We start from the raw sequence: 23,984 nt of genomic DNA on the forward strand, positions 1-23,984 counted from the left end.
ACAAATTTTACAGAAAATGTACTCAAAAATGTTTTATGTTACAAAACACACGAGGGTACAGCTAATGCGCATCTAATATTGATATAGAATTTGCCCATTTGTGCAAATGTTCCCTATTTGTAAAAAAATACTATTTTCTTAATTGGTTCGACAAGACCCGAATTCATATTTTGACGATATAACAGCCTCCAGTGTATGTTTGCAGAGTACACAATGAAGCAATGTTACAACAGAATTGACAATGGTTCCAGACAACTCACTGTGGCCACCTATTGCTGGAGGCAGCAATACTCAGCTGCGTGTGCGGTCATGCAGGTAAGCACAGGGCCCCACAATAACAATTAAACACTTTGAAATACAACTGTAAATGAACAAAGTCTAGAATTTCGGTTTAAAGCTTTCGTGACTGCAAGGATTCATCTTCTTTGGTTCTTTCGGTAAAGTCACGTAGAATGAGAACAAAATAAGAAATTGATAAAATAAAATAACAATAATATTCTCACGACGTTTCGGCCACAACACAAGCGGCCTTCATCAGGTGAAGGGACGAGACTGTCCTCCAGACATGCGCATCTATTTTATTTTATCAATTTATTATTTTATTCTCATTCTACGTGACTTTACCGAAAGAACCAAAGAAGAAAAGTCTAGAATGTATTCTAACAGTGCAATATCTTATACCCTAACCGTAAGAAAAATACAGTACATCTGTTCCCTCTACAGATAATTCAGGTATTTAATGTTCTATGGGAATTTTCTCCAGGTACTTCAGCTCCCTCCTACATGCTAAAATATTCAATAACTGTCCAAAAATATAACCATTAGCCTCCTGGCAACGACTCTTCAGGCACAGTGGTGGCTGTGCTAGATAAAGGACATTCTTTATGTTATTTAGAATCAGACGCAGCAATTTCTGCATGTTACAACTGTTAAACGGAACAAATATCGTTCCCCGTGACATGGACTCCACCAGCCGGTCCTCGCGTGCGCTGCAATGGCAGGGGCTGGCTTGTAGCAGTCACCACCGCACTAGCAGGTGCCAAAACTCCCTCCCGTCGAGATTCCCCGTTAGTCCGAGGTCCCGGCTTGCGGTCACTTTTTCTGGAAGAAGAGCGTGATGTCGGCCCCGTATTGCGCAGCTTTCGCCCGTTTCACCATCTGCCTCCTCTCCACCTCCTGCTTGTTGGTTTTCTGCGACAGCAAAGACAGTTCACGTGCATTGTTACCGATTGTTCTGCGAGTCAGAATACTTAATCGATGGAGCAAAGTCACCCATAGAGCAGTGTGCAGAAAAGTATTCAGACTTATGCATGGTTAAGGCAATGCTGTTTGACATGCGAAATTACCATACGCGTCATGGTTGGTGCTGCCAGAGAGAAAGACAATACCCAACTAATTTTAAGTCGCCAGGTTCATATCGTCGTGCAATAACCCAGGGCGCAATCACTCAACCCCCAAAGTTATGAATCTAAACATGTATACAAACATGTGCGCCAATTGTAAAGCAGAGGCTGTGGCGTGGCAGGGGTTGCTGGCGACACCACACCTTCTCGTGGCACACGGTGCACAATGTCTGCAGGTTGTCCAGGTGGCACTGCCCACCGCCGTTCCACACGGGCTGGATGTGGTCAGCCTGCCAGAATTGGCCAGCCCTGGGCTCCCGGATCATCTCATTCAGCTGTTGTGAGTTGCACGGGGGAGGGGCAAGTGTACGGGCATGTCACATCATAATCAGGAATACAAAAATACTTAACTTTATATTTGTACATTCGCCAAGGTGGTGTTGAATACGTAAAGTTATGTACTTTACTAAAAATATATTTTATCACCAATTATATTTTTTAAAACGCTGATTCTGATGGCGTTTTGTGACAGGAACTGATTTGTCTGAAATGATCATGGTGTGAAAGCATGGGCCATTGAAAGAGGGAACCACAGAACTACTTTTTGAGTCACTTCAGTCAGTCACTCACCTATTACCGTATTGAAATACCCTGTGCAAAGAGTGTTCTCCTCATATGACATTCCAAGCAAGATTTTCAAAAGCCTTCAATAAAGTTAAAATCCCAATTTTGCTATTAAACCTCGGTATACAAAACCAGGCTGAGACCATACATTCACTAAACTTGGGACACTGGTTTAATCACTGCTGGCTGAAACCCAGATTGCAACCCAGGATCATCAGCAGTGTCGGCTAAGCGTTCTGTAATGGCCATTATGAACCCTCTGTGCAAATTGCGTACATTACATCGCGGTGAGGACTGAGTGGCATTACAAACAAACGCCGAGTTGAGGCGGAGGCAGGGGGGGGGAGGTGTGAGGGGGGCGTCCATGTGTGCGTGGTCGCCACCTGCTCCACGGAGAGTACAGCCATGACGGTGGCCTCCAGCAGGGCCTTGCGTTGGGGGCGCGGGGTACCGCGGACGCGCGAGAATAGCTCCTGCGCGTCGAGCCCGCACGCCCGGCACACTCCGTGCTCCGCGTCGCGCACCGCCCCGCGCACGCAGCTGTTGTAGGAGCGTAGGTTGAAATCCTCCTGCCCAGGAAAACGGAGGTAGATGCGGGGGGAGCGGCGAGATGGGGGGAGGGGTGGCGGCCAACAAATGCGAGGCAAAAATTGTGCTAATGTGGTAGCGATGAGGGCAGCGAGGCGTTCACCATGAATCATCATCTACATTGTATTTGATTAAACAGTCCCCTTCTGATCAAGTAATTAACTCCCTGCAATGAACCAGGGGAGAGCCCATGTAGAATATATTCTTATATTCTTTACAAAGTCTATGTATGCTATAAGTAACTATTTTTATTTATTTGAAGACTCATTTCATGTTTAGAGTTTGCAAGTTCTCTTTCCAAGTGCACAGAACTTTGGTATTTGTCCACAAAAATAAGACTTGATATGAAAATCACCGTGCATGCCAATAATTTCACGTAAGATCCTGGGAAAAACAAGTCTTGGATGAGCAATTATTACTTCCATGCTAAAAACGCCTTCATCCGCTGCTGACGTCACACACCTGGCAGGCGCGCGAGCAGAATCGTGTGGCCCAGTCGGCGGCGCCAGTGAGAGCAGCCGAGGTGCCGGGGTTTGATCCCGCAGCAGCGCCTGCTGCGGCAGAGGCCCGCTGGGTCGGCTTGGAACAGCCCAGGCACAGCGGCCGCCCAGAGCCATCCACAGCCTGCAGGAACCCCACGCTGGGCACCTCGTCAACGCCAGGAGCGTCGGGGATGGTGGACGCCGCCGACTGAGGCACTTTCTTATCAGCATTCGCCCTGTTGTGTATCACCGAGGGCATAGTAGCAACAGCATGTTGATATGTATCCTAAGCTGACCTAATTGCTTTCGCGAAGAGTTATGTTGGGCTGATCCACCGAATCTATGAGCTAATCGCCATACAGCATTTTCTGGTTAGTTAGAAATTGCATGACTGTGCACCTATGCCATTATGTTCCCAGAAAGTAATATGCTCATCTAAATAAATAATTATTTAGTGATGATGCGTTGGCAATGGTGCACAAGCGCAGTTCATAAAAAAAACTCACATTCTTCACTAACACTACCTTAAAAGGAAATATATAATTGACGATGCTAGGGCAATGACCCTTCCTTCTCCGTATGCTGTGAAAAAATGTAGCCTGATATTTTTTTTATTTTCGCAGGCAGTGTTATTGACTGTTTTGAGATTTTTCATCTCAAAAAGCAATCTGTGAGTGCCCTCACTGCGGACACGCAAAGGATCCCTCTGATATGAACTTAACGAGCAAAGCGGGAGGGGAGAGGGTGATCCTACGGCGGTGCAGGACAGAGTTCCCTTACCTTTGACCCTCACAGTCATATATTTGGAGGGAGTTTACATGCTCTCCCTGTGGTCGTGTGGATTTTTTCTCCGGGTCCTCCGGTTTTTCCCTCCACATTTAGAAACATGCGTTTAGACGATTTAGATTATTTTGCTACTATAAATGTCCAAATGATACGCCACTTTGTTGAGCTATCATTTGTAGCCAGGTCTTTTTTTTTAAATAAGTTAATACATCAGTGGGCTTTGTCTGGTAGGATGGGGATGGTTTAGTCGTATTTGTATGTGTTTGGATGATTTGTTGACCTTTCTTGTACTTTGCACTCCTATCATGGTTTTGTACTGTTTGTTGTTGTAACGTTCTTTGCTGCCCGGGACTGGACATCTGTGAAAAAGAGCTTTATAGCTCATCGAATTCCTCCAATATTCTGATTACGATTCAAGGTAACGCCTATGCATTTGCTCATGTGCACCACCACCACCTTTCAACATTGCAAGTCCGGCAATGCCAACTGTGGCGCGGGGCCACACACTTCTCTGTGCCGTGCGTGGGCTCAGGGTCGCGCTTCCTGTCCAATGGCTTGACCCCGGGCTTGGTCACGAGCCGCACGCTGCCGCTCTCTTGCTTGGCCGTGGTCAGCGCTCGCTCCGCCACATCCGTCTTGCTCAGGAACCTAGCGCAGGGCCAGCACGGCCCAGGTGAGGCCCATGCCAGCAGAACAATTCGACACACAATGACGCCGCCGCCTCGGCAGAAAGACTCTTGGCAGCGGCGAGCATCTCGTAGGACCGACATGAAATTATGCTGTCAAAATGTTCAACAAAGTACAAATCTCGTGTAAAAACACTGGCACTTGAGTCCATGTATAATTAGTTTAGACATAGCAAACACTATTTTGGTAATGTTGCTCATCAAGACTGGGATGTAGGTCAGTTGTCAGAGCAGAAATTATGAGCTCGCAAATTTTAAAATAAGCCAAAGATGACGCAGCCCATCTTTCCTCTGGGGTCAGTAAAAAGACCACCGCCTGATGAGACTGCACCACTTGGCGAGAGGTCAACAACAGCTGTTCTATGGACAGACTCGTCTCTGCCATAGTAAAGGTGAAGTTCCACCTACGGCTCAGAACAAATGATGGCAACTCTGCTGTGTGTTTGGTCATCACCGTTTGGTGCAGTGCTGCTTCCTTTGGCCCACGGAAATCTCCTCCACAGCCAGAGCGGGGCTGCGGAACACCTGGCCACTCTTGCGCAGGATGCGCTGCTTCATGGGCGGGAGGGCGTCCCACTCGCGCACAAACCGTTGCACCTGCCAGGCCGCCACCACCACGTTTGAGAAACAGTCACAGCGCGGAGAAAACACGAGGACCAGTTTTGGCAGGGGCCCAATTAACAGGCTCAAATAAAGGATGGCTAAAGTAAAAAAATTATAATTTCCCAGGCGTACCAGAACCAGGTTGCGTTTGTGCTGCAGGATGTCTGGCAGCTCATCCCAGTTCTCCAGCTTAATGTCCAGAGGGATGAAGTTACAATGGAGGGGTTGCCCATCCTGCCGGTAGAAAACAGAAAATAACTGCAGCCCACCATCCTTTTAAATATCTCTTTTGGGAGTATATTATCACTGTAAAGCAGGAACAACAAAGCCTTCTCGTCCCAATGTAAATCAAGGACTGTAAATATAAAGGGGTGTTTGTGGAAAAAAGCGCCAGCTGTTCAGCCCCGGGCCCCACCGTGGTGAAGAGGAACACACGGTCCGTATTCCTGCTGGCACAGAACATGAAGCTGTCAAATGTAGGCACGTCCACCTGGCACGGATCCTCTCCGTCCGCAGCGCCTGGTGGAGGGAAGTGAAGGAGACCAAGAAACGTTTATTAGCCACTCCACAGCGACACAAATTGAAATCATTGTCCGTGTAAATGACTCATGTTGAAAGATTTTACAATAATTTACAGCTTTTGTCACTCTACTAATGGATGAAGGCTTCGTCATGCAGTATCAGTCATGGGAGTTGAATGTGACCATACTTCACTGTTGGCTCATGCACTGCTCAGTGCAGTGCATGAACACCTGCGTCACTGGTCCACTCAGGGTTACTACAACTACAACTAAGTCACCCAATGGATTAATGCAAAAAACCCGTTGACAATTGCTGGTATAAAATAAACACTGTTATAACAAGGCAAACAAATATTAGAAAAAATGATCAATGCATTGGGGATGTAGTTACGGTGCCTTTGCTAACATTAACTGTAGTGGTGCAAAAGCATTACTCATAAACATACCTCTCTCAACATCCATGCTTGTGGGTTCTGGCTGGGTTGCATCATCCCCAGCAGCGACAGAGACTCCTGCTTTGCTTCCTTGGCCACTCAGCCCATCCTCAGCACAGCTGCTCGCTTCTCCCACCACTGTCGGCGGCAGGCAGCTATGACCGTCCGTCTCGGGCTTGACAGGATCCAACGTCTGCCCGACCTCGTCTTCAACAACGAGTCGATGACAGGCAACGGAATCTTCATCATCGTCACTCTCCGACACGGATATGCACTCTCCCCATGCCTGCGAACATGCCCGTGGCTCAGAGTCTGCAGACTTTCCGGGGGATGGCGCTGCATGTTTGCGCGTGCCCCTCGGGGCCTGCTCTGTGCCGTCTTTTTTTCTTCCAGCGGTGATGTCTCCAGGCTCGCCATCAGTTTTTCTTTCTACAGCAACGATTGTAAAAAGTGCAAAACAAGATTAAGATGAAACTATGAAATTAGAATGAACAACAATAGCACCCAATTAATTTCTGTTGAAAAAGGTACGTTCCACGAATGAATCGCTTACATGTCTATTTAACATTGCCTGATCCTGTTGTACAAAACTTTTGGGCTGAAGCCCTGAAATATGACGACAAAACAATACCATAAACCTACCTTCCTCTTTCAACATAAGAATGCACTGTGAATAAACGGATAATTTGTTTTTACTGTGTTTGACCATCTGTCTTGTATATGAATTACATACAATGAAAACGAATCTACCATTTGGGTGGCTGCCGCAGGGAGCCTTACCGCTGGGCCGGACCGTGTTGCACATCTCGCAGTAAAGCATGAGGCCGTTGTTGCTGTACGTGCACACGTTGCAATCCCACGCCGCCAGCGCGTCCTCGCGATCGTCGCATGGCAACAGCACGCGCCCTCGCTGCGGCCCCTTAGGCCTGCACTGGGTGGCCGGATCTTTCCTCCGTCGTGTAGTGCTTTTCCTGCGCAAAGCGCTCGCAGAACCAGACTTAGCAGGCAAGCGAGTTTGCTGCCCCGCATGGGGGGAGGCTTGCAATGCCATTGGGGAGGTCGTAGCTGGGGATGCTGGAGATGCTGAGGATGGTGGGGTTCTGGACTTTTGCAGTTCAGTGTTGGGAGAAATCGCAATAGGAAGGCGGAATTTCTTGCTCTGCGGCTTAAACTCCTCTCCTTCAGGAACCCCCCTCTTCCCACTCGATAAGAGTCTCAATCCGTCCAGAGAAGCACCGTCACCATCTGCAGGCTCGTCGACACCTTCTTCACTCGGGGGAGAACGCGCATCCCATGCCGTGTCCACGCTGCCGTTTTCCCTTTCATCGTCACAACCCCCATCTGAGTTTGCCTTCACTCTGGGTGTAGTTGGTTTCTTAAAGAACCCTCTGATGTCAGGCTGCTTGTCTTTCTCTCGCTGTCCACACACACATTTTTAGCATTATTATTTTCTTAGGCATCACTTTTCTCTCCAAGGTCTCAAAGCGCCTTTCATAACTGTTGGCTCCCTGCAGTGCCATTTAGGATGCAGAACAAAATTCACTAAGGTCACACCGCTGACCTTATTTTCTCTATGAAACACAAACTTGTGGTCCCTTTGCATGCACAATATAAGTCAACAATCAAAAGCTCTGCAGGGTGGCGAGCAATGTTTAACACAGGCGGACCTCTGCGGAGCAACCACTATTACCTGTGTAAAGAAAAGGGCCTCTTCCTCAGGAATGGTGTCACTGGGCACCCAGGCCATGGCGTGGCTCAGGAAGTCGCACTTGTCCGTGTCTGCCTCCTGCATCCCCAACTGCTCCAATCGGCCATTCAGGGTGCTGCTGGTGACAAATATCTGCACACGAGCATCCTCCATTAAGCCGAATGAAACCTCATAGCAAGCGCTACCAGCAAACATTTATTAAGACCTCAATGATAAGAACGACAGCACCCGTTTGAGCACCGATATTGGCGACATTGCACCTGGAATTAATTTAGACAACAGTCCACACAGTAACGCTACAGTCCGCTTAAAAAAATTATCTGGCAGCATTTCAGATTTTCCTCAGGCTCCTCCTCAAGCCATCCACTGGCTCAGCAACCTCGACATGAAGATATTAACGTCGCCGATTACCTCCCCGCCGTATGACTAGGAAACTGAGATTATTGTGCAGTGTGTATTAAAGTGATTTCCTACTCAAAAGAGCATTGAGGCATTGCTTATCTCCCATTCACAGCCCTGAGCCAGTGGTGGAAATTCCACATCCAATGGTGGGGGCAAGTCTCTCCGAAGGACAACCGCTGTTCACTTAACTACAAAATTGTACTCGTTCAATAAAGCAGGGAATCATTACATATGCATGTATGTTGAACTTCTTTTGCACCGTACGCAGCTCAATCGTGCTATTCGGAGGTTCGGGGGAAGAGCTAAACACGAAGAGCAGCTCTAAAGAAATTCGTTTTCAATTTTCCGAACTGCGTACGCATCTACATTGGGCAACGGCACAGCGTCCGTCCAAAATAATGATGTTTTAAATCACATTTCGAACTGCCCCACTTATAACTCATTACAAATGTAACCCAACTCACTCACGTTGAGTGACAACTGCACGCGCGCTTCCAACTTCAAGGCAAGACCCTCCCACCCCGGGCGAGACTAGGCACCTTGCGGTTGATCATGGCCCAGAGAAGAGAGTCAAGCGTGCCCTTGGCGATGAGGTAGTGGATGTGCACGGAGCTGCACTGGCCGATGCGGTGGGCGCGATCCTCTGCTTGCTTCATGTGGCCTGGGTCCCAGTAGAGCTCGGCAAACACTACGTGCGTGGCCGCCGTGAACGTCAGGCCCTGGAGGTGAGCACCAGGTACACAAAAGATTCACCGGTTATGCTCCGCTCTTACTTTTAATCATAATAATTTAGATAAGGCATCCTTAAACAACAGATCTCAAGAAGGCCATGCGTGTAAAAGAGGAAAATGAGAAAAAATAAACCAGAGAGAAATACTCTATGGACAAGATTGAGAACTTAGGGGAGGGAACGCCTTTTTACATAGGTGGGTCTTCAGCCATCCATTTTTTTCGTATGAATTATTTCCCATTTACGCAAACGTTACACACATTTTTTACCGCAAAGCTGAATCAAATAAGACAGACAACAAGCAAGACAAAAAACAAACAAGATAATTTGAATCTTTAATCTTGATTCAAGTTTAAACCTTGAATTTAATTGTGATCCTCAGTTATGGAAAATTGATTAATTGCAGACAATATGCTCAATTAAAAGAAACATGAACGAGCCGAGCCGTGAGGTCGGCCCACGCGATGGGATTAACAGGGATGCCCGTACGCACTCCAGCACCTGCCCAGCGGCCTTAATGCTGAGCACAGCGACGCGAATGCTGGCGTCGTTTTGAAACTGGTGGACGAGTCGACTCCTCTCAGCCGCTGGTACGCTCCCGTCGATGCGAATGTAGCGCACCTGCAACACACACTTTGGTGACGCGGCACGAGCGGAGGCGAGGAATTTCACTGTGCACAGTAAACATAATCCTTTATTCATGCAGATGAGGCGCAGGTGGATCAGAAGACTGTTTAAATAAGTTATCATATGAGAATGTTTGTAACCCATTGTACAAACGAGGACTGGTAGGTGATAATTTACATTGCCAGCCCTGAATCAGCAGCACATATTCCTCATTCCGATGACAAGGACAAAGCCATACATAGTACAACCAATGTTGAACTGCGGAAACAATATTAAAAAGTAATAACAATTGACAGCCATTTCTCAATCCACTGCAGGATGCCGTGTTGGTAATGTGGATTGTTTGACCATACCTCACCTCGCTGGTCAGTACAGGTTGCCGAAGGTGGTGCCCATAACAGGTTCAGATATCCCTCACCAATGATATGAGCAGTCACTGGGAATTGAACTCAGGTCGCTGAGTACATAGTACAGTGCACCTTCTCCAAAGTGGAACTCAAGGTATCGGCTCATGTTGGATGACGGAATATATGGCCAATACTTTACTTATAATTGATTCATGTTGAAGAACTTTGGAGGAACTAGAACAAGCCTATGAATAGATCAGCAACCCACAGTAATGGCATTGATGAATTCTGTACTGCCATCTAAACTGAGCAGGCCAGAGCCCTCACCTGACCAGACACAATAGAGTGGGGTGCAGAGCGAATCAGTACCTTGCTCTCCACCACGGCCTCCGTGCAGGCTTGCAGCATCACCAGGTGGTGTGCAAACACAAGGAACTTAATGGAGTCATTCTCCAGAAGCATCTTAATGTAGTCTTTGACTGCTCCGGCCTGAGATTAACAATAAGAACAATAATACATTACATGAACAGTAAATGTACACACAAAGCCCTTAAAACTGCTGGATGATGGCCTCCCCACAAAGCGCCTAATGGGGGTTAGTTGATCATACTTCACTACACTGATCTGTTGAAGGAAGGGAGCATAGATGTTCGAGCAAAGTAAACAACTGATTGTGCTGACCTGCACCCTTGTTGACAATGTGGTCCCACAGCAGCCTACTACACCTGTTTAATTTCGTTGTGGTAGCACATCCATCCAAACCATATCGTGTTTCTACTGTGCTCAGCACATTTCGGTTTATTTGCTTATATGAATTAACACCGCACCTTTCGAAACAAACTACTCCAAGACATCTTACAGAAAGCAATATATACACGCAAAAAATCTTGACTTAAAGCTTTCGTGACTGCAGGAATTAATATTCTTTGGGTATTTCGGTAAAGTCACGTAGATAGGTTCAAAGAAAATAAAATAACAATCTTATTTGTGGTATTAACTAAATTAATAAGGAGACTTCTCCTTCACATGTTTCTATTCACTGCAACACAATGTATTATACACACAAAAGATCCTCTCAATATGTATAATCAAGAGTATACCGTCGTGTGTGTACAGATTAAATCAAGGTTAAGGAGAGTGTGGGTGTATGCTCATCTCTGTGGGCATCCCTGACGCAGTGGCTGAATTCCACATTGCTATGGCTGGCAGCGTGTTCTCCATAGAAAATCCAAAACAGAAATTTCCAATGCTCATGCACCTTATGTGAAAAATATAACAAAGTGAATAGTTCACAAATTCATAGTTTTTAAGTTCCCATGAATGGAAAACAGATATACATTATCATGCTATTTTATAATGATTTATTGAACGTATATATTTTTGAAGCATGTATCATAGCCTGCAAGATCGTGAAAGATAGTAATGGGTTTGGAAGGTCTACATCCAGCAGGGGATCAAGGATAATGATAATCATGGAAATTCAACCCTTTAGCTAGACCTGTTTTTGAGGCTGTCAGAAATTACTGTTACTGATTACTTACTTCACCTGGAATGGAACATTCTACAAACAAGTTGAAGGTACCCAAATGGGTTCTCCCTTAACTCCGGTGGTAGCCAATGTTTTCATGGAAAACTTGAGACAGACGCCATCCAGGCATCCACTCCACGTCCGTCCTTGTGGAAGAGATACGTAGATGACACGTTCTTCATCTGGCCACATGGCCGACCAGCTCTGAACCAATTCCTCAACCACATTAATTCAATACACCCAGCCATCAAATTCACAATGGAGGTGGAAAAGAATGGCAAGCTACCATTCTTGGATGTTTTAATCGAAAAGAGACCAGATGGCTCAATGGGCCACTGTCTACAGGAAAGAAATCCCATACGGATACCTACCTAAAACCTGACTCCCACCACCATCCATCCCAGAAGAATTCCCTCATCAAAACTCTACACCATAGAGCTCGATGTATTTCCGACCATCATCGCCTAGCCAATGAACTGGAATACATACACCAAGCTCTCAAGACGAATGGATATTCAGACTACACAATCCGTAAAGTTATCACCCCAACCGTTGGGAAAGAACCATCTGAGGACCCAATCAAAACCATCACCTTGCCATACATAGCAGGGGTCACTAAAAATATTTCCAAAATCATGAGCAAGCACAAGATCCAGGTTCGATTTAACACAGTACCTAAAATTCGTGATCTGATCCCATCTGTGAAGGATGTGATCCCTGACATGCAATACCCCGGCGTATACAAACTAAGCTGTGTCTGCGGCGGTAGTTACATTGGGGAAACTAAGCGACATGTCTCGGACCGTGTTCGTGAACATACGGCAGATCTGAAACACGGTAGGACCAATACCTCGGCCGTGGCTGATCATTCTTTTAATGCGGTGGGCTCACATGAAATACATTTCTCTAAGACGAAGGTACTTTGCAAACCCACTGGCTATCAACAAAGATTTGTTCATGAAGCCATCCATATATACAGACATAGGCACAATTTCAACCGAGAAGCTGGGTACAAACTCAGCAATCACTGGAAGGACGTTATCAACCAGTTTAAGTCATAACTGGCTGTAATGTTTCCATTTTAGACCTGGCAGCCCTTTTAATGGTCGAAGCCCACCACCAGCACCATCGCTACCCACTACTACCATCACCTCTAGCAGCAACCTCCACCGTCACCAGTGTGAGTGTGTAAAGCAAGGTCCAATGATTACCTGGCAGCCCTATAATTGGTGGAAACCCACCACCAGCACCATCATTGCACACTACTACCATCACCTCTTGCACCGCCCTACATCACCTTCTAGCACCCCCCTACATGCTGGGGGCACACCAATTTTAATCCCTTACATTAACATTAGCTACCCCGCCCATGCTGCTGACACTTGGGCAACGCCCATTTTTAAACCTTTATGAACAGTTTGCCTTTAGAAGCCAACCCCCTTTTCCTGATCACGACCGCTTGTGTTGCGATCGAAACGTCGAAGTTTTTGTTATTTTCTTTGAACCTATCTACGTGACTTTACCGAAAGACCCCAAAAATATATATACACATACACTCAACACAAGAGTGAGTGTGTATGCTCCAGGACACGGCTTGCCTAGCTGATGCATCTTTGCAATATGCTTCAATAGATGCAGGGGGCAGAAAACCAGGCAGCAATGGGCAGTTTGTCTCACTTAATGTACAGTGGCGAAACGAAGCACGGCGTTGCACGTGCATGGCGCAGCGCTTCAGAGGCAGGGTTGGTAGCTCATGTAACCATCACAAGCGCTAGACACACGTGGTGGCCTGGAGGCGGCTGTACAGCAAGTATAGTGAGTAGGTTACCGATTTATTCGTCAGAATTTTTGTTTAGCATGTGGGTTTAATCCAGTTCATTAATAAAACAATGGAAATAATCAATATGGAATTGGCCAAATATCCCAATTAGTATCCTCATTAAAAAAGTTTTGAGATTCAGTAGGGTAAATAAGACCATTAGTAATTCTGTATTATTGTAACAAAGGCTGACATCGCATAAGCTCCCCACTCACCTTGGCCACAGCTGTCTGTTTGAAAAGACGAGTAATCAGGCTCATGACCTGCACAAAGCTGCTGGTAGGGCAGCTGTTGCTTCTGACAAGCTTCAGCAGTGCCTCCCACTCATCCAGCATCGTATTCAACTCCTGCGGTGACACCCCGCACATACATTCTCAATCTTGGGGAAATCTCATTCATACAAAGAAAATGACAATATCCCCCAACGGCCTTCAGAGGATACTGGCTATATTGCAGTGGCCTAGTTTCACGAGTTATTATTACAAACTAGCTTTACTACCCGGCTTCGCCCGAGACTTGGATTCTTGTCTTGGATTAATACACGGCCTACGCGGAGGATGGGGGGGGGGATGCGTGACGTCAGCAGGCACACTGCGTAACGCTGCCGCATGCGGGTGACATCACAGATGTGACGTCACCGCTCACTTGCCGTGCAAAATATATCCATTATTGCGCCCCCCCATCCCCCCCAAAATACAAAAGTCTATTTTTATACTTTTTGCATTGTGTACAGTCTGAAAGCTACCCGCATGCCAAATTTTGTTGCATGTTGGGAAGTATGCTAAACATTTCAAACAGACACATTCGCAAATTTCCCTTGTATATATAATCAGCAATCTATTGATATATACAAACGTACAATTCTGAAGGATAATAATTCAATGGTGTTAAGGTTTCTCTATGGCACAGGTGGTTAAAAACAATGGTTAAACATATTATGCAAAATGAAACTAATGAGCAACCTTGGAATTCAGTTCCTGAAGAATCTCCCAGCACGTGTAGCAAAACGTCGAACATCATGCCGATCAACACAGGATATAACACGAAAATGCATCCAAGATCTATACAGCGCTACCGTGAACACCTACACGATCATTTCACTCACCCTGGTGGCCTCCTTCGAGAGGTCGAAGGGGATGCGCTGGCGGATCTTGGGGGGCAATTGCGTAAGCACCTCATCCTTGAGCCGTCGGATCATGAATGCGTTGAGCCGCCCATGCAGCTCCTGCAGGTTGGAGGCCCCCTTGAAGTCCCACTTCCGATTACCGCGGCCAAAAAACCTGGATGGCAAGAGCACACGTTTGTGCTCGCACGAGCGAGATCGCGCACAACTCCCACCGCTCGCCCCATCGCAGTGCATAAACGGCTCGCCAATGGCACAAGAATGCGTCAATGTCTTCTATGTGAAGGCATAATGAGATCACATTACAGTTTCATAAAGGGGTAATGAAAATAAAATTGCCAATTTAGCGTGTGCCAAGGTAAGCAAAGAGTATTCACCTCATGCGTGCGTCGCAGTAGCGCTTGGCATACTCGGTCCACTTGCCAAACCGATTTGGGTACAAGGCATCAATCTGCATGTACAGCTTTGAAATCAAAACACCACATCAGTCTTCGATAAGTATTACATCATGGGACCACGAGGACATTGCATGTACAGATCTTTTACCAATCTACACTGCTGAATGAAGGCCTCCCCATGCCTTTCAGTCGTGGGGCTTATTTGACCATAATTCACCACTGGTCTGCGTGGGATGGTGCAGGAGAATATAAACGTGGGAGCATAGAAATACACGAGAGCAATGGATTTTGCTACACTGCCCTCAGCTGTCCACCACGTAGCCCCTATGTCTATAACAACCTATTCGTACATGATAGTTCCACATCCAAGCACTGTCTAGGCTCCGACCTGCTTAGCTTGTCGAGATTCTGACGTGATCAGGTACATTCCAGGTGACTTGGTCAGGGAGCCACAAGTACAAAAATGGAGACACAAATATAATTTAGAGTAAATCCTTACACGCTAAGTAAATAAAATAAATTCAAAAAGTTAGGGTGGGGGGGTGCGTGTGGGGGGGAGGGAGGGGATAGGTGGTCAGTGAGGTGCACCTCCTCGGGGCGTGCGAGGGCGGGCGTTCCAGTAAGCAGCAGTGCTCGGCGCGCCCCCTGGACGAGCGGCAGCAGCAGGCAGCTGCGAGTGGCAGTGCGCGTCTTCATGTAGTGCGACTCGTCAACCAGCACCACCTGGAAGCGGCGCCGCTGCAGCGCCTCCACAAGCAGCGTGGCATCAGCGGTGAGCAGGCCGTAGCCCAGGACTGTTACTCGGCTCTCTGTGACAGCCCTGTTGGTCATAACGTGCGCGCACACGCGACAAATACCATTACCCGCAGTCTGCAAAAGTCCGACTTGACATCAGGGACAATTTAGTTTGTTACCTGGACATGTGTGTGTAGCGGGTGGTAAAGCAAAATATTTTACAGCACTGTACCATGCTCCGGACGTCTATGCACCCCGAATTACCAACCTCCACTGACCAGTGTTGGTCAAATAGGCTCCACAACACAGAAACAAGTTCAACATGCATAAATATATATACATACAATGGTTTGACAAAAGGGCTGTACGGACATGTGTGTGCACCTTAAAATGGCTCGGTCACAAAATCAGATAAACACAAATATTAATGCAATATATGTATCCAAGAAAACTGATCTGAGTCCACACTTTTTTTGCAGGCAGTCTTATTAATTATTTTTCCTTCATTTGTTTGCACATGTGAGGAAAGCCGAAGATTTCAATGCATAGTAAGGGATTATTCTCAACGGTGTGCACAGGTGGATTCACAAATCCATTGGCTGTACTCCCATCTCCCAGCCACCTAACATCCCCGCCAGTGTCAATGTTTCGCAAACCTATGCTATCCACTAACCCTCGCCTCCAAAACAGTGGCTCACGGGTGTACTTCACCACACAAATAATGAGCAGGATCTGTGTTGACAGAGATGGATAAGCGGAAAACTAGAAATCCTCATGCCTCGGTCACTAATACTGCCCAGTTTTTGAGAAGGGCGCTCACCCAAAATTTGCCATGCATGTAATATTAATTTTAGGCTGGGTAGAGCCAAGGCACTAGCCATTGAGCTAAAGACAAAAAAACATTGAACTTTTAATGTTTAGTCCCTTATTAAGCTTCATAGAGCACAACATTGCAGGCACAAAACCTCAATGCATCCACTCCACCTTCGCATGACCACGTTTTACATTCAGCTTGGCAAATTGAGTGTGGCAGCCGCTCACTGTGGCGGCATCTGTTGTCGCCCTGCCACCAGCCCCTGTTTTAATTAATTTATTTCCTGCCATTCGAGGATCCCACTGAGCTAGGTCAGGGGACAAAAGTGCTCACACGCCTCAAATGAAAAACTTACCCCTCGTACCTGTGTCAGAATTGAGCGGAAAGGGAAAAATAAATCTCTCTTGTCCTAATCTGCTAGAGAACCCAAAATGTCATTCTTCTCTTTACACTATTTAAAGGGGTTAAAGGGTTTAGAGAATTGCATTGCCGTCATTCCAGGTCATGTTTTCACATTCTTTGTTTTGTACCAAAAGGCATATCAAGAAGTCAGTGTCCCCAAATTCGCAGCAGTGGCGAGATGTTAACTACCTCACCTGGTATGCAGAAGGTTGTACGTTAGTTCCCGACCCTGACACCTGTTGTATATTTTGAGTTTAAAAGTTCTCCCTGTAGTTGTGTGGATTTTTCTCGGGGTCCTCCAGTATATCCCTCCACATTTGGAAACATGCGTTTAAAGTATTTTTCTTAATAAATGTCCACAAAAATATGCCACTTCGTTGACCCATCATTTGAGGCCAGGTTGTTACTTAAAAAGAGTGATATAGCTCAGTGGGCCTTACCCGGTAAAATTAAAAGAAAAAGCAAATGCCAAGCAGTGCTCACATCTGCTGACTTCTGATGGAAACTGTGACGGGAAAAAAATCTATCCATGGGAGAAGCACCGCTGGTCTCCTGCGGAGAGGTGCGTTTTCACCAGGTGGTGTGCAGTATTAAATACCCCAAAGGGAGGCGAGGGCCGAGTTGGCCCTGACCGGCATTTTACCGCACAATCACACAATTGGGAACCCTACTGCTTTGCCAAATGCGATGTGTTGTGGCCATTCACTTAAAGTACAGCACAGTCGTGCATCAAATTAAACAAAGGTTGAATGCTCTTGCAAAGCCAGCTGCTCCATGAGAGTGTGGCCAGCTTCGAGGGAAATTCATTGAATTCTTGGCAACACCGGGCGATGGAAAGAGACACAATTATTAATTACAAATTGACAAAGAAAAGGACATTTAAGCCAGGTGTATTGCTGGCAGTACCGGATATCGGTCTTGTTCTCCACCAGGTGAATGTCCCCAGGCAGCAGCTCGGGCACCCACTTCTCCAACTCCTCAATCCACAAGTACTTGAGAGATGATGGCACAACGACAAGCATTGGCCACTCGGCGCGGTAGATGTAGGCCACCGCGATGGCCTGGATCGTCTTCCCCAGTCCCATCTCACATGGACAAACACAGCAGCAGACTCACACCGGCTTCACACTTACAAATTCGCCACCAACAATTAATAAGCAGGGATGTAATTTAAAGTGTGGGCGACTACTTTTGGCTTTTGAGAGGTTTTGCATTGTCATTGTGCAAAGTAAATGAAAAATTTGCTCAAATTAGAACTAATGGCATGTAATGTGTGCGATTGCAAAATAAGATATATTTTTTTACCCAAATCCCGACATGGTAGAATAAAGCTACTAAAGAATGCAGTTGTTTAATAGGTTTATACATATGAAAGAATGCATAACATGCACACCTTACCTCATCAGCAATCATGCACCTGGGACAAGGGAAACATTTACATGAGCAATAACACATCGATGATCTTTAAAAAAATATCAAAATTAGTTTTTATGAAATCACCAATGCACATGAATGATGGCATCATCAACTTCGTTGTGCGAAGAGCAAGCCAGCAAAGGTAATGAAGAAAGGCCACCATCCAAAACTTCGCCTTTCATATAATTTTCGTTTAAGGCATCGTTATTGATAAACGTGATTAAATATTTTCAACAACGGTACAAAGGGTTGCACTTTCTCTCAAAGGCAACCACATAACATGATACTTGATATAGAAAACTAATTAATGTGAATGAGGACATTCACATAGATTTATTTCTGCTAGCGGCCACTTGGGCCCATGTTTTGCCGCACAACAAATGAATCGCCACTTTCGCCGTGTTCTCTCCCGTTAAGGTTAATTGCACACTCACACGTTGGGCTACTTGTCTCTGCGCAGCGGTGCCCCAGATTGCTGCCAGCAGGGTATATACATCAATGTCCAGAGCTGGCCCTCGCAGGGATGCACCAAGCAACGACGTGATGGATTTGACCGCACAATCGTACTCTGTAGCTTACTTTTATATTTATATGTTTACATTTTATACAGGAAAAACCCTTTCCGCGGTGCGCCAAGGGTGTCCACTGGCATTGGCACCCGTGCATGCCATTCACCAGTTCACACCGTTTCATGAATAAATCAGATTTAAATTTTCAATTATACATGGAAACACCCTGCAGCCCTGAGTGTAGGGGCTTAATGATAAGGAACGAGCTGAACTCAATGCTGTGGCCAAGGAATAGGGCTCTTTAATAATTAAATCAAAAGAGCACCTATTCCTTTCATATCACATTATTGCAAATTCAACCCGTTCGTGCAAGCATAACTATTAATGTATTGTGTATTCTCTTGCGTAAGGGGCTCTCAAAGGTGGCATCAAAGCATGCATATGGATCTCTAAATACAGACGCCAGATTTAAAGTGAATAATTTAAAGGTAATGGGTAGGACTCGTAGCCAGTACACTTGGTAAATGTCCACTCAGGGAACATCATCATGATGTGCTTAATGACTGCTCTGCAAATAATACTCTTGGGAGTTTAAGTGCTTTATAGATTAAAGGATGTGACTATATATTTTTTTATCTTACTCCAAAGGTACTGTAATTGAAGCATTCCTCATCACCACTGATGTCTAATTATTTTTTACAGCTGTGCAGTGCTATCATATGTACTAAACATGAACCCACGTAGGGATACATTTCCAGTAACCGTGGATACACCGCATTCTTTTTTGTCAAATGTAATTCAAGCATTTGATTGCGTAGTGAGTCGACTGAAGAGCCAACAAAAAACCCTCATGTGTATATGCACAATAACAAGGCCATGTGGCACAAAGTAAGAGAAATGGTGAACAGCCACACACGTACAACGCACATGCCACTGCAATTAATATTGACAAATGTTCTAATCTCTGACACTGCGGCTGATTTATATAACAAGCAAGTATTATAGGCAGTTGCATGCGCTCCTACGAACAATAATATTATTTTCTAATACTGATGATGGTTTCGGAAAATGTATGACAGAAAAATTATTACAAAAAATCTACCTTGATAAAAAATACTTTAAGGAAATATATTGTATTTAAAAATAACATTTGGGCTGAAGCGATTGAAAAAAAAATGCTTGTAATCACGTAAGTGGAGTAATTTCTCAAACTTGTAATTGGAAACCCAGTGATAAAGTACCATGTATATTGCGCCCAAAAGTGCTCTGTGTCAATTAAATATCAATTACGATTTGGAATGGGTAGGCAGGATTTACTTTGAAATTTAAAATAAGATTGAATTTCAACTGCCAGCTTTCCTGGTATCACGATTCAAAAAATGGCACGTCAAATAATTTGGTAAATTTAAACAATGCATGTAAAAAAACACATTAAATATGCCTTAACATGGATTGACACAATCTGGGGAAATGTGGAATGCAGAATACAGTATGATAAAATATTCTAGACAGATGGTAAATTTTCTATTGAATGCTGAAGGTTATTCGCTGTAATGCTGCATGTTAGAATATTCATAGGTACAAATTGCTTTTTTTTATTTGAGGAAACCCATTTTAAAAGAAATCTGTACGCACTGGCCTGTTTGAGACACGTACATTCAGTAGGAAACGACTCGCGTTAACTGAAATGTGACTGTCTATTGTTACTAAAGCACTTGCATATTCTCAATTACGGAATTAATGTGATGTCGATTCTTCGTTATCGCAGTTATACGAGTAAAACACGGTGCTTGATCAACTTTCCAAATGCAACTCAACTGTACCTTTTAATTAATATTATCATTACAGCAATCGAGTTGCCTTGCAACCCGCTGTCTGAACATTACAGAGTAGACGGATTCGGTGAGAGGAAATGGTCGTATAGTACAGTACTTTAGTTATCAACTACCACATACTTGGCAGCTAGCTAGCTGGGCTATGGGACACCCTTCAATGAACTTGGCCTGAATCAATGTTTCCCAAGCAGACTGCATTTTGAATGGGAATGATTAAACTCCAACTATAATTGACTAAACCACTGCCTTAGGAACATACATCTTTATAAGCCATCCAGAACTAATAAGTGCGAGTAGATGACATGCAAATTATAAGCTGGTGCGTGTATGCGAGCACTAAAATCCACTGAATGCGCCGAGTGGGGACGTATTAGTGTCGTAACCCCTGAGCGCCTGTTATCGTGAACGCAAGCCGCCTGTGACATGTGGAGGGCCGACAATTGGACACATTTTTTCCCTCCTATATTTAGTTGTTTTGAAGCAGCCACCGCCACCAACAACATTACCGGAACTCAGATTTTAGACGATATCTACAGTTTGTCAATGTATTATCTACTGACAAGCTATATATTTGTAAACATTAATTGTAGCAACCGCCACATATAATGAATATACTGTAATCATGCAGATAATTAATACAAGTTATTTTTCAGCAGAATGGAGTTGTAAAGGCAACGCAAGTAGTAACCGTGTAAACATGCAGAGATTCATTTCGAGGATCACTAATTGCTCGCCAATGTGTTGTCACTTCGATTTAAAAAAACACTACAAAAAACGAATTACATCGTGCGGTGGCATTCCATTGATTCCCATCACATTTAGGAATTCATAAACAAACATTGATGCTAGAAATGTACACGCTATTCTCCAGCACTTCTTCTCTGCGATAAACTCCTGACTGGAATAACAGATATATTTTCAAACCGGATACAGAGCCTGCATTTAGAATCAAAGGGGTTTATTTGACGTGGAAAACAACACCACGTTTAACTAGAATGCAGGGGTGCAGCCTCTCTCACACGGCAGACCACGCAGTGACTAATTTCTGCGTGTTCATTTCCATGTTTTAAAAAACTGAGTGCATAAAGTATGTATTTCCCGTCACTCAGCTTCAGTGCGATATGGTGCAGTAGTATGCCAAAGACAAATCTTAAATTATACCCCGCTAATACTAATACCAGGATCGAATGTCCTGTTTTGTTTACGGTTTGGTGTAACTACAGTAGTACTGTGTTGCACGTCCTTCTAGTTGAGCTGCCAGTAAAGCCCTATGACCTGAAAGTGCATTAAGGTAATAACACCGCTGTAATAAGGGTGTGCTATAAACAGTATCACGTGAGCAGCATTATGACATAATGTAATAAAAGTAATATGTAAACCCCTCACTGATTATCAGAAATATTTTATACAAGGGCCCTGTAAAGGGATCTTAGGCATCCAATTCAACAGACCCTTAAACTGGGATCTCAATTACCAAGTGGTGCAACAATATATTTTTCAATTTTCTATTTTCACACAACTAAACGTATTCCAGTTCTGAGGCGTAAATATTGGCTGGAATTTTCGGGAAAGTAATCTATGGTAATTATCTGGCACAAGTTCCCAACAAAATGTTTCGTCTCTGGACAAAACCAATGACAAAAATGAAATATTCAGTACTTTTATGGAAAGGCAAATGCAGTAGGTAACGAGACAACTGCCAATTACTACTGACCATGCGGATACCGAGAGTTGGTGATAATGTGGAGGTTTGGGCAGGCATGAAGCAATCCTCTCTGCATTAGCCGTCGCCCTCTGCTCAACTCTGCTACCCACACACCTCAAGCACATCCTGAATGGCCAAGCAATGCATAAAAAACTCGCAATGACCACTTCCTTCATGGTTTATGTGGATAAGGGCTGAGCTGTGGCTTTTGTTTCAATCGTCGATTAATTCAACACGCATACAAATAAAGGCATCGCTTATTAGCTCACGCACACTGTACGTCTCTTTATCCATTGTTTGGCTTAGGTTTCTAGATTGAAATTCAGGAGGGGCCTCGCTTGAGATGCATGGTCAATGTCTCAAGTGCAGTATATGTGCACACTTGAGACATTGACCAATCATCTCCTGTACGAGTCTAGAAACTCATCCTTTCAACGGACCAAGATGCACGTCCTGATGAAAAGAAAACGGGAGCAAGGAGAGTTGTGCACATCACAAATCTACTTGCTTGTTCTGTACCTAAGAGGCTCATTGTTTCCATGCAGGTGGGTGCCAAACTGTGCCTCCAAATCGCCGTTTAGGGTTTTACACGATAACTGGCACTCATTGAACGTGTGAAAGTCCATGGCCCTCATTGTGTATCCCTTTATACTATCAATGTGACCCTATGGATCTCGGTGTGAAACTCTTTGGATCCCAATGTGTCCTCTTTGTTTCAGTGTGGATCTCCACGAATCTCAGCATGGATCTCCGGATGGACCTCAAGGTGACAGCTATGGCAGCATCCCACCTGCCGCCTTTCTCCAGCGCGAACCTGACGCCCTGCTTCTGGAAGGGCATCAGCCGCTGGCGAAGTTTATCGGGAAGGACCGCCAACTCGGGGAAGTCCTCGCCTCCGCCAACTGCGTCTTCACGGTCACTCTCGGCCACATCCCGTCCTGAAGCCGATGCTGCTCCTCCTCCTTCTCCTTCCACGCTCCCGTCTTTACCAGTGCAGCAGGCGTTTGCATTTTCACGTGAACCTCCACCCCCACCACCATCACTAGCCTGAGTATCACCCCTCACGCAAAATCCACCACCGTCAGCTACCCTGGCTGCTCCGCCTCTAACCCTGCACCCGCTGCTGCTTCCTCCGCTCCGCTCGGGCGCCTTCACCCTGCGCTTGGCCTTCAAGGGTGACAGCATGATGCAGGCGGCGTGGCCCGCGCGCGCCTCTGTATTAACCCGACCGCGAGTGGCGCGCTATCACACGACTCACGGTTGGCCAAACCGCGAGCGAGAAGACAAAGCGGCGACAGCGGCGATAACGCCGCACGCACCGGCGTAGAACTTCCGCCCCACAACGCTCGTCTGCTCGCGTTCCCGCGCAATTTACCACCTCGACCAGTCACGCGCGCCCTTACAGAACGCGCGCGCGTACGGCGCTCCGAGCCAATGGGAAGCGCCGTACCTGAGCCGCGCGGGTTAGCAACGCGCCGCGCCGCGCAACCCCCCCCCACACACACGACCTGCGCCCACGTGCGTCAACACGTGGGCGCAGGCCGCCTCGCCGGATTGGCCCTTTCCCTCGGCTTTGCGCGCGACAAATTCGTCGCCTCTGATTTGCCCACACGGAATACGTGCCGCGCCCTCCTATGCCGCGGCGACAAATCTGATTGGCTTGGGGGGGGGGGGGTCAGAGGTGGATTTTGATTGGATGAGATCCACGCGTTTCATGTTTTTTGCTTTGCTTTCGTCGACAATTATTGTCGACGAAAGCAAATTGACAATTATCGATAGACCGCGGCTGATTACAATCAGCTGATTACAATCAGCAGCG

General features: G+C 45.8%; 1 protein-coding gene across 2 annotated transcripts; it reads right to left on the bottom strand.

Moving 5' to 3' along the window:
• Nucleotides 1-5: 5 nt before the first annotated feature.
• Nucleotides 6-23,673, bottom strand: ZRANB3 (zinc finger RANBP2-type containing 3). 2 transcript variants are annotated; one of them, XM_032962030.2, is made up of 21 exons: nucleotides 22,956-23,673; nucleotides 18,099-18,117; nucleotides 17,607-17,692; nucleotides 15,338-15,569; nucleotides 14,729-14,814; nucleotides 14,334-14,508; nucleotides 13,444-13,575; nucleotides 10,251-10,370; nucleotides 9,409-9,528; nucleotides 8,717-8,896; nucleotides 7,758-7,907; nucleotides 6,848-7,484; nucleotides 6,080-6,496; nucleotides 5,528-5,631; nucleotides 5,245-5,346; nucleotides 4,964-5,106; nucleotides 4,331-4,471; nucleotides 3,018-3,273; nucleotides 2,351-2,536; nucleotides 1,547-1,678; nucleotides 6-1,191 (listed from the first exon to the last, which is right to left on the bottom strand). In XM_032962030.2, exons 1-21 carry the CDS (start codon nucleotides 23,348-23,350, stop codon nucleotides 1,093-1,095), a joined length of 3,912 nt encoding a protein of 1,303 aa, XP_032817921.2. In that variant the 5' UTR covers nucleotides 23,351-23,673; the 3' UTR covers nucleotides 6-1,092. The 2 variants fall into 2 exon arrangements, with proteins under 2 accessions (XP_032817921.2, XP_032817911.2); XM_032962020.2 differs by having other exon boundaries at nucleotides 17,607-17,785.
• Between the last annotated feature and the right edge of the window lie 311 nt (nucleotides 23,674-23,984).

This window comes from Petromyzon marinus, chromosome 2 (genome assembly GCF_048934315.1).
Source record: "Petromyzon marinus isolate PM22_M1 ecotype Great Lakes invasive population chromosome 2, UKy_Petmar_22M1.pri1.0, whole genome shotgun sequence".
Taxonomy (NCBI): Eukaryota; Metazoa; Chordata; class Hyperoartia; order Petromyzontiformes; family Petromyzontidae; genus Petromyzon; species Petromyzon marinus.

Excerpts from the sequence above, each read along its gene's own strand:
- ZRANB3 (XM_032962020.2), bottom strand. The coding sequence starts at position 23,350 with ATGCTGTCACCCTTGAAGGCCAAGCGCAGGGTGAAGGCGCCCGAGCGG. Across the intron at positions 14,815-15,337 it reads CCCTCGCACGCCCCGAGGAG|CTGTACATGCAGATTGATGC; the intron begins GTGCACCTCACT and ends TTGATTTCAAAG. Across the intron at positions 5,347-5,527 it reads GTGTGTTCCTCTTCACCACG|GATGGGCAACCCCTCCATTG; the intron begins GTGGGGCCCGGG and ends TTCTACCGGCAG.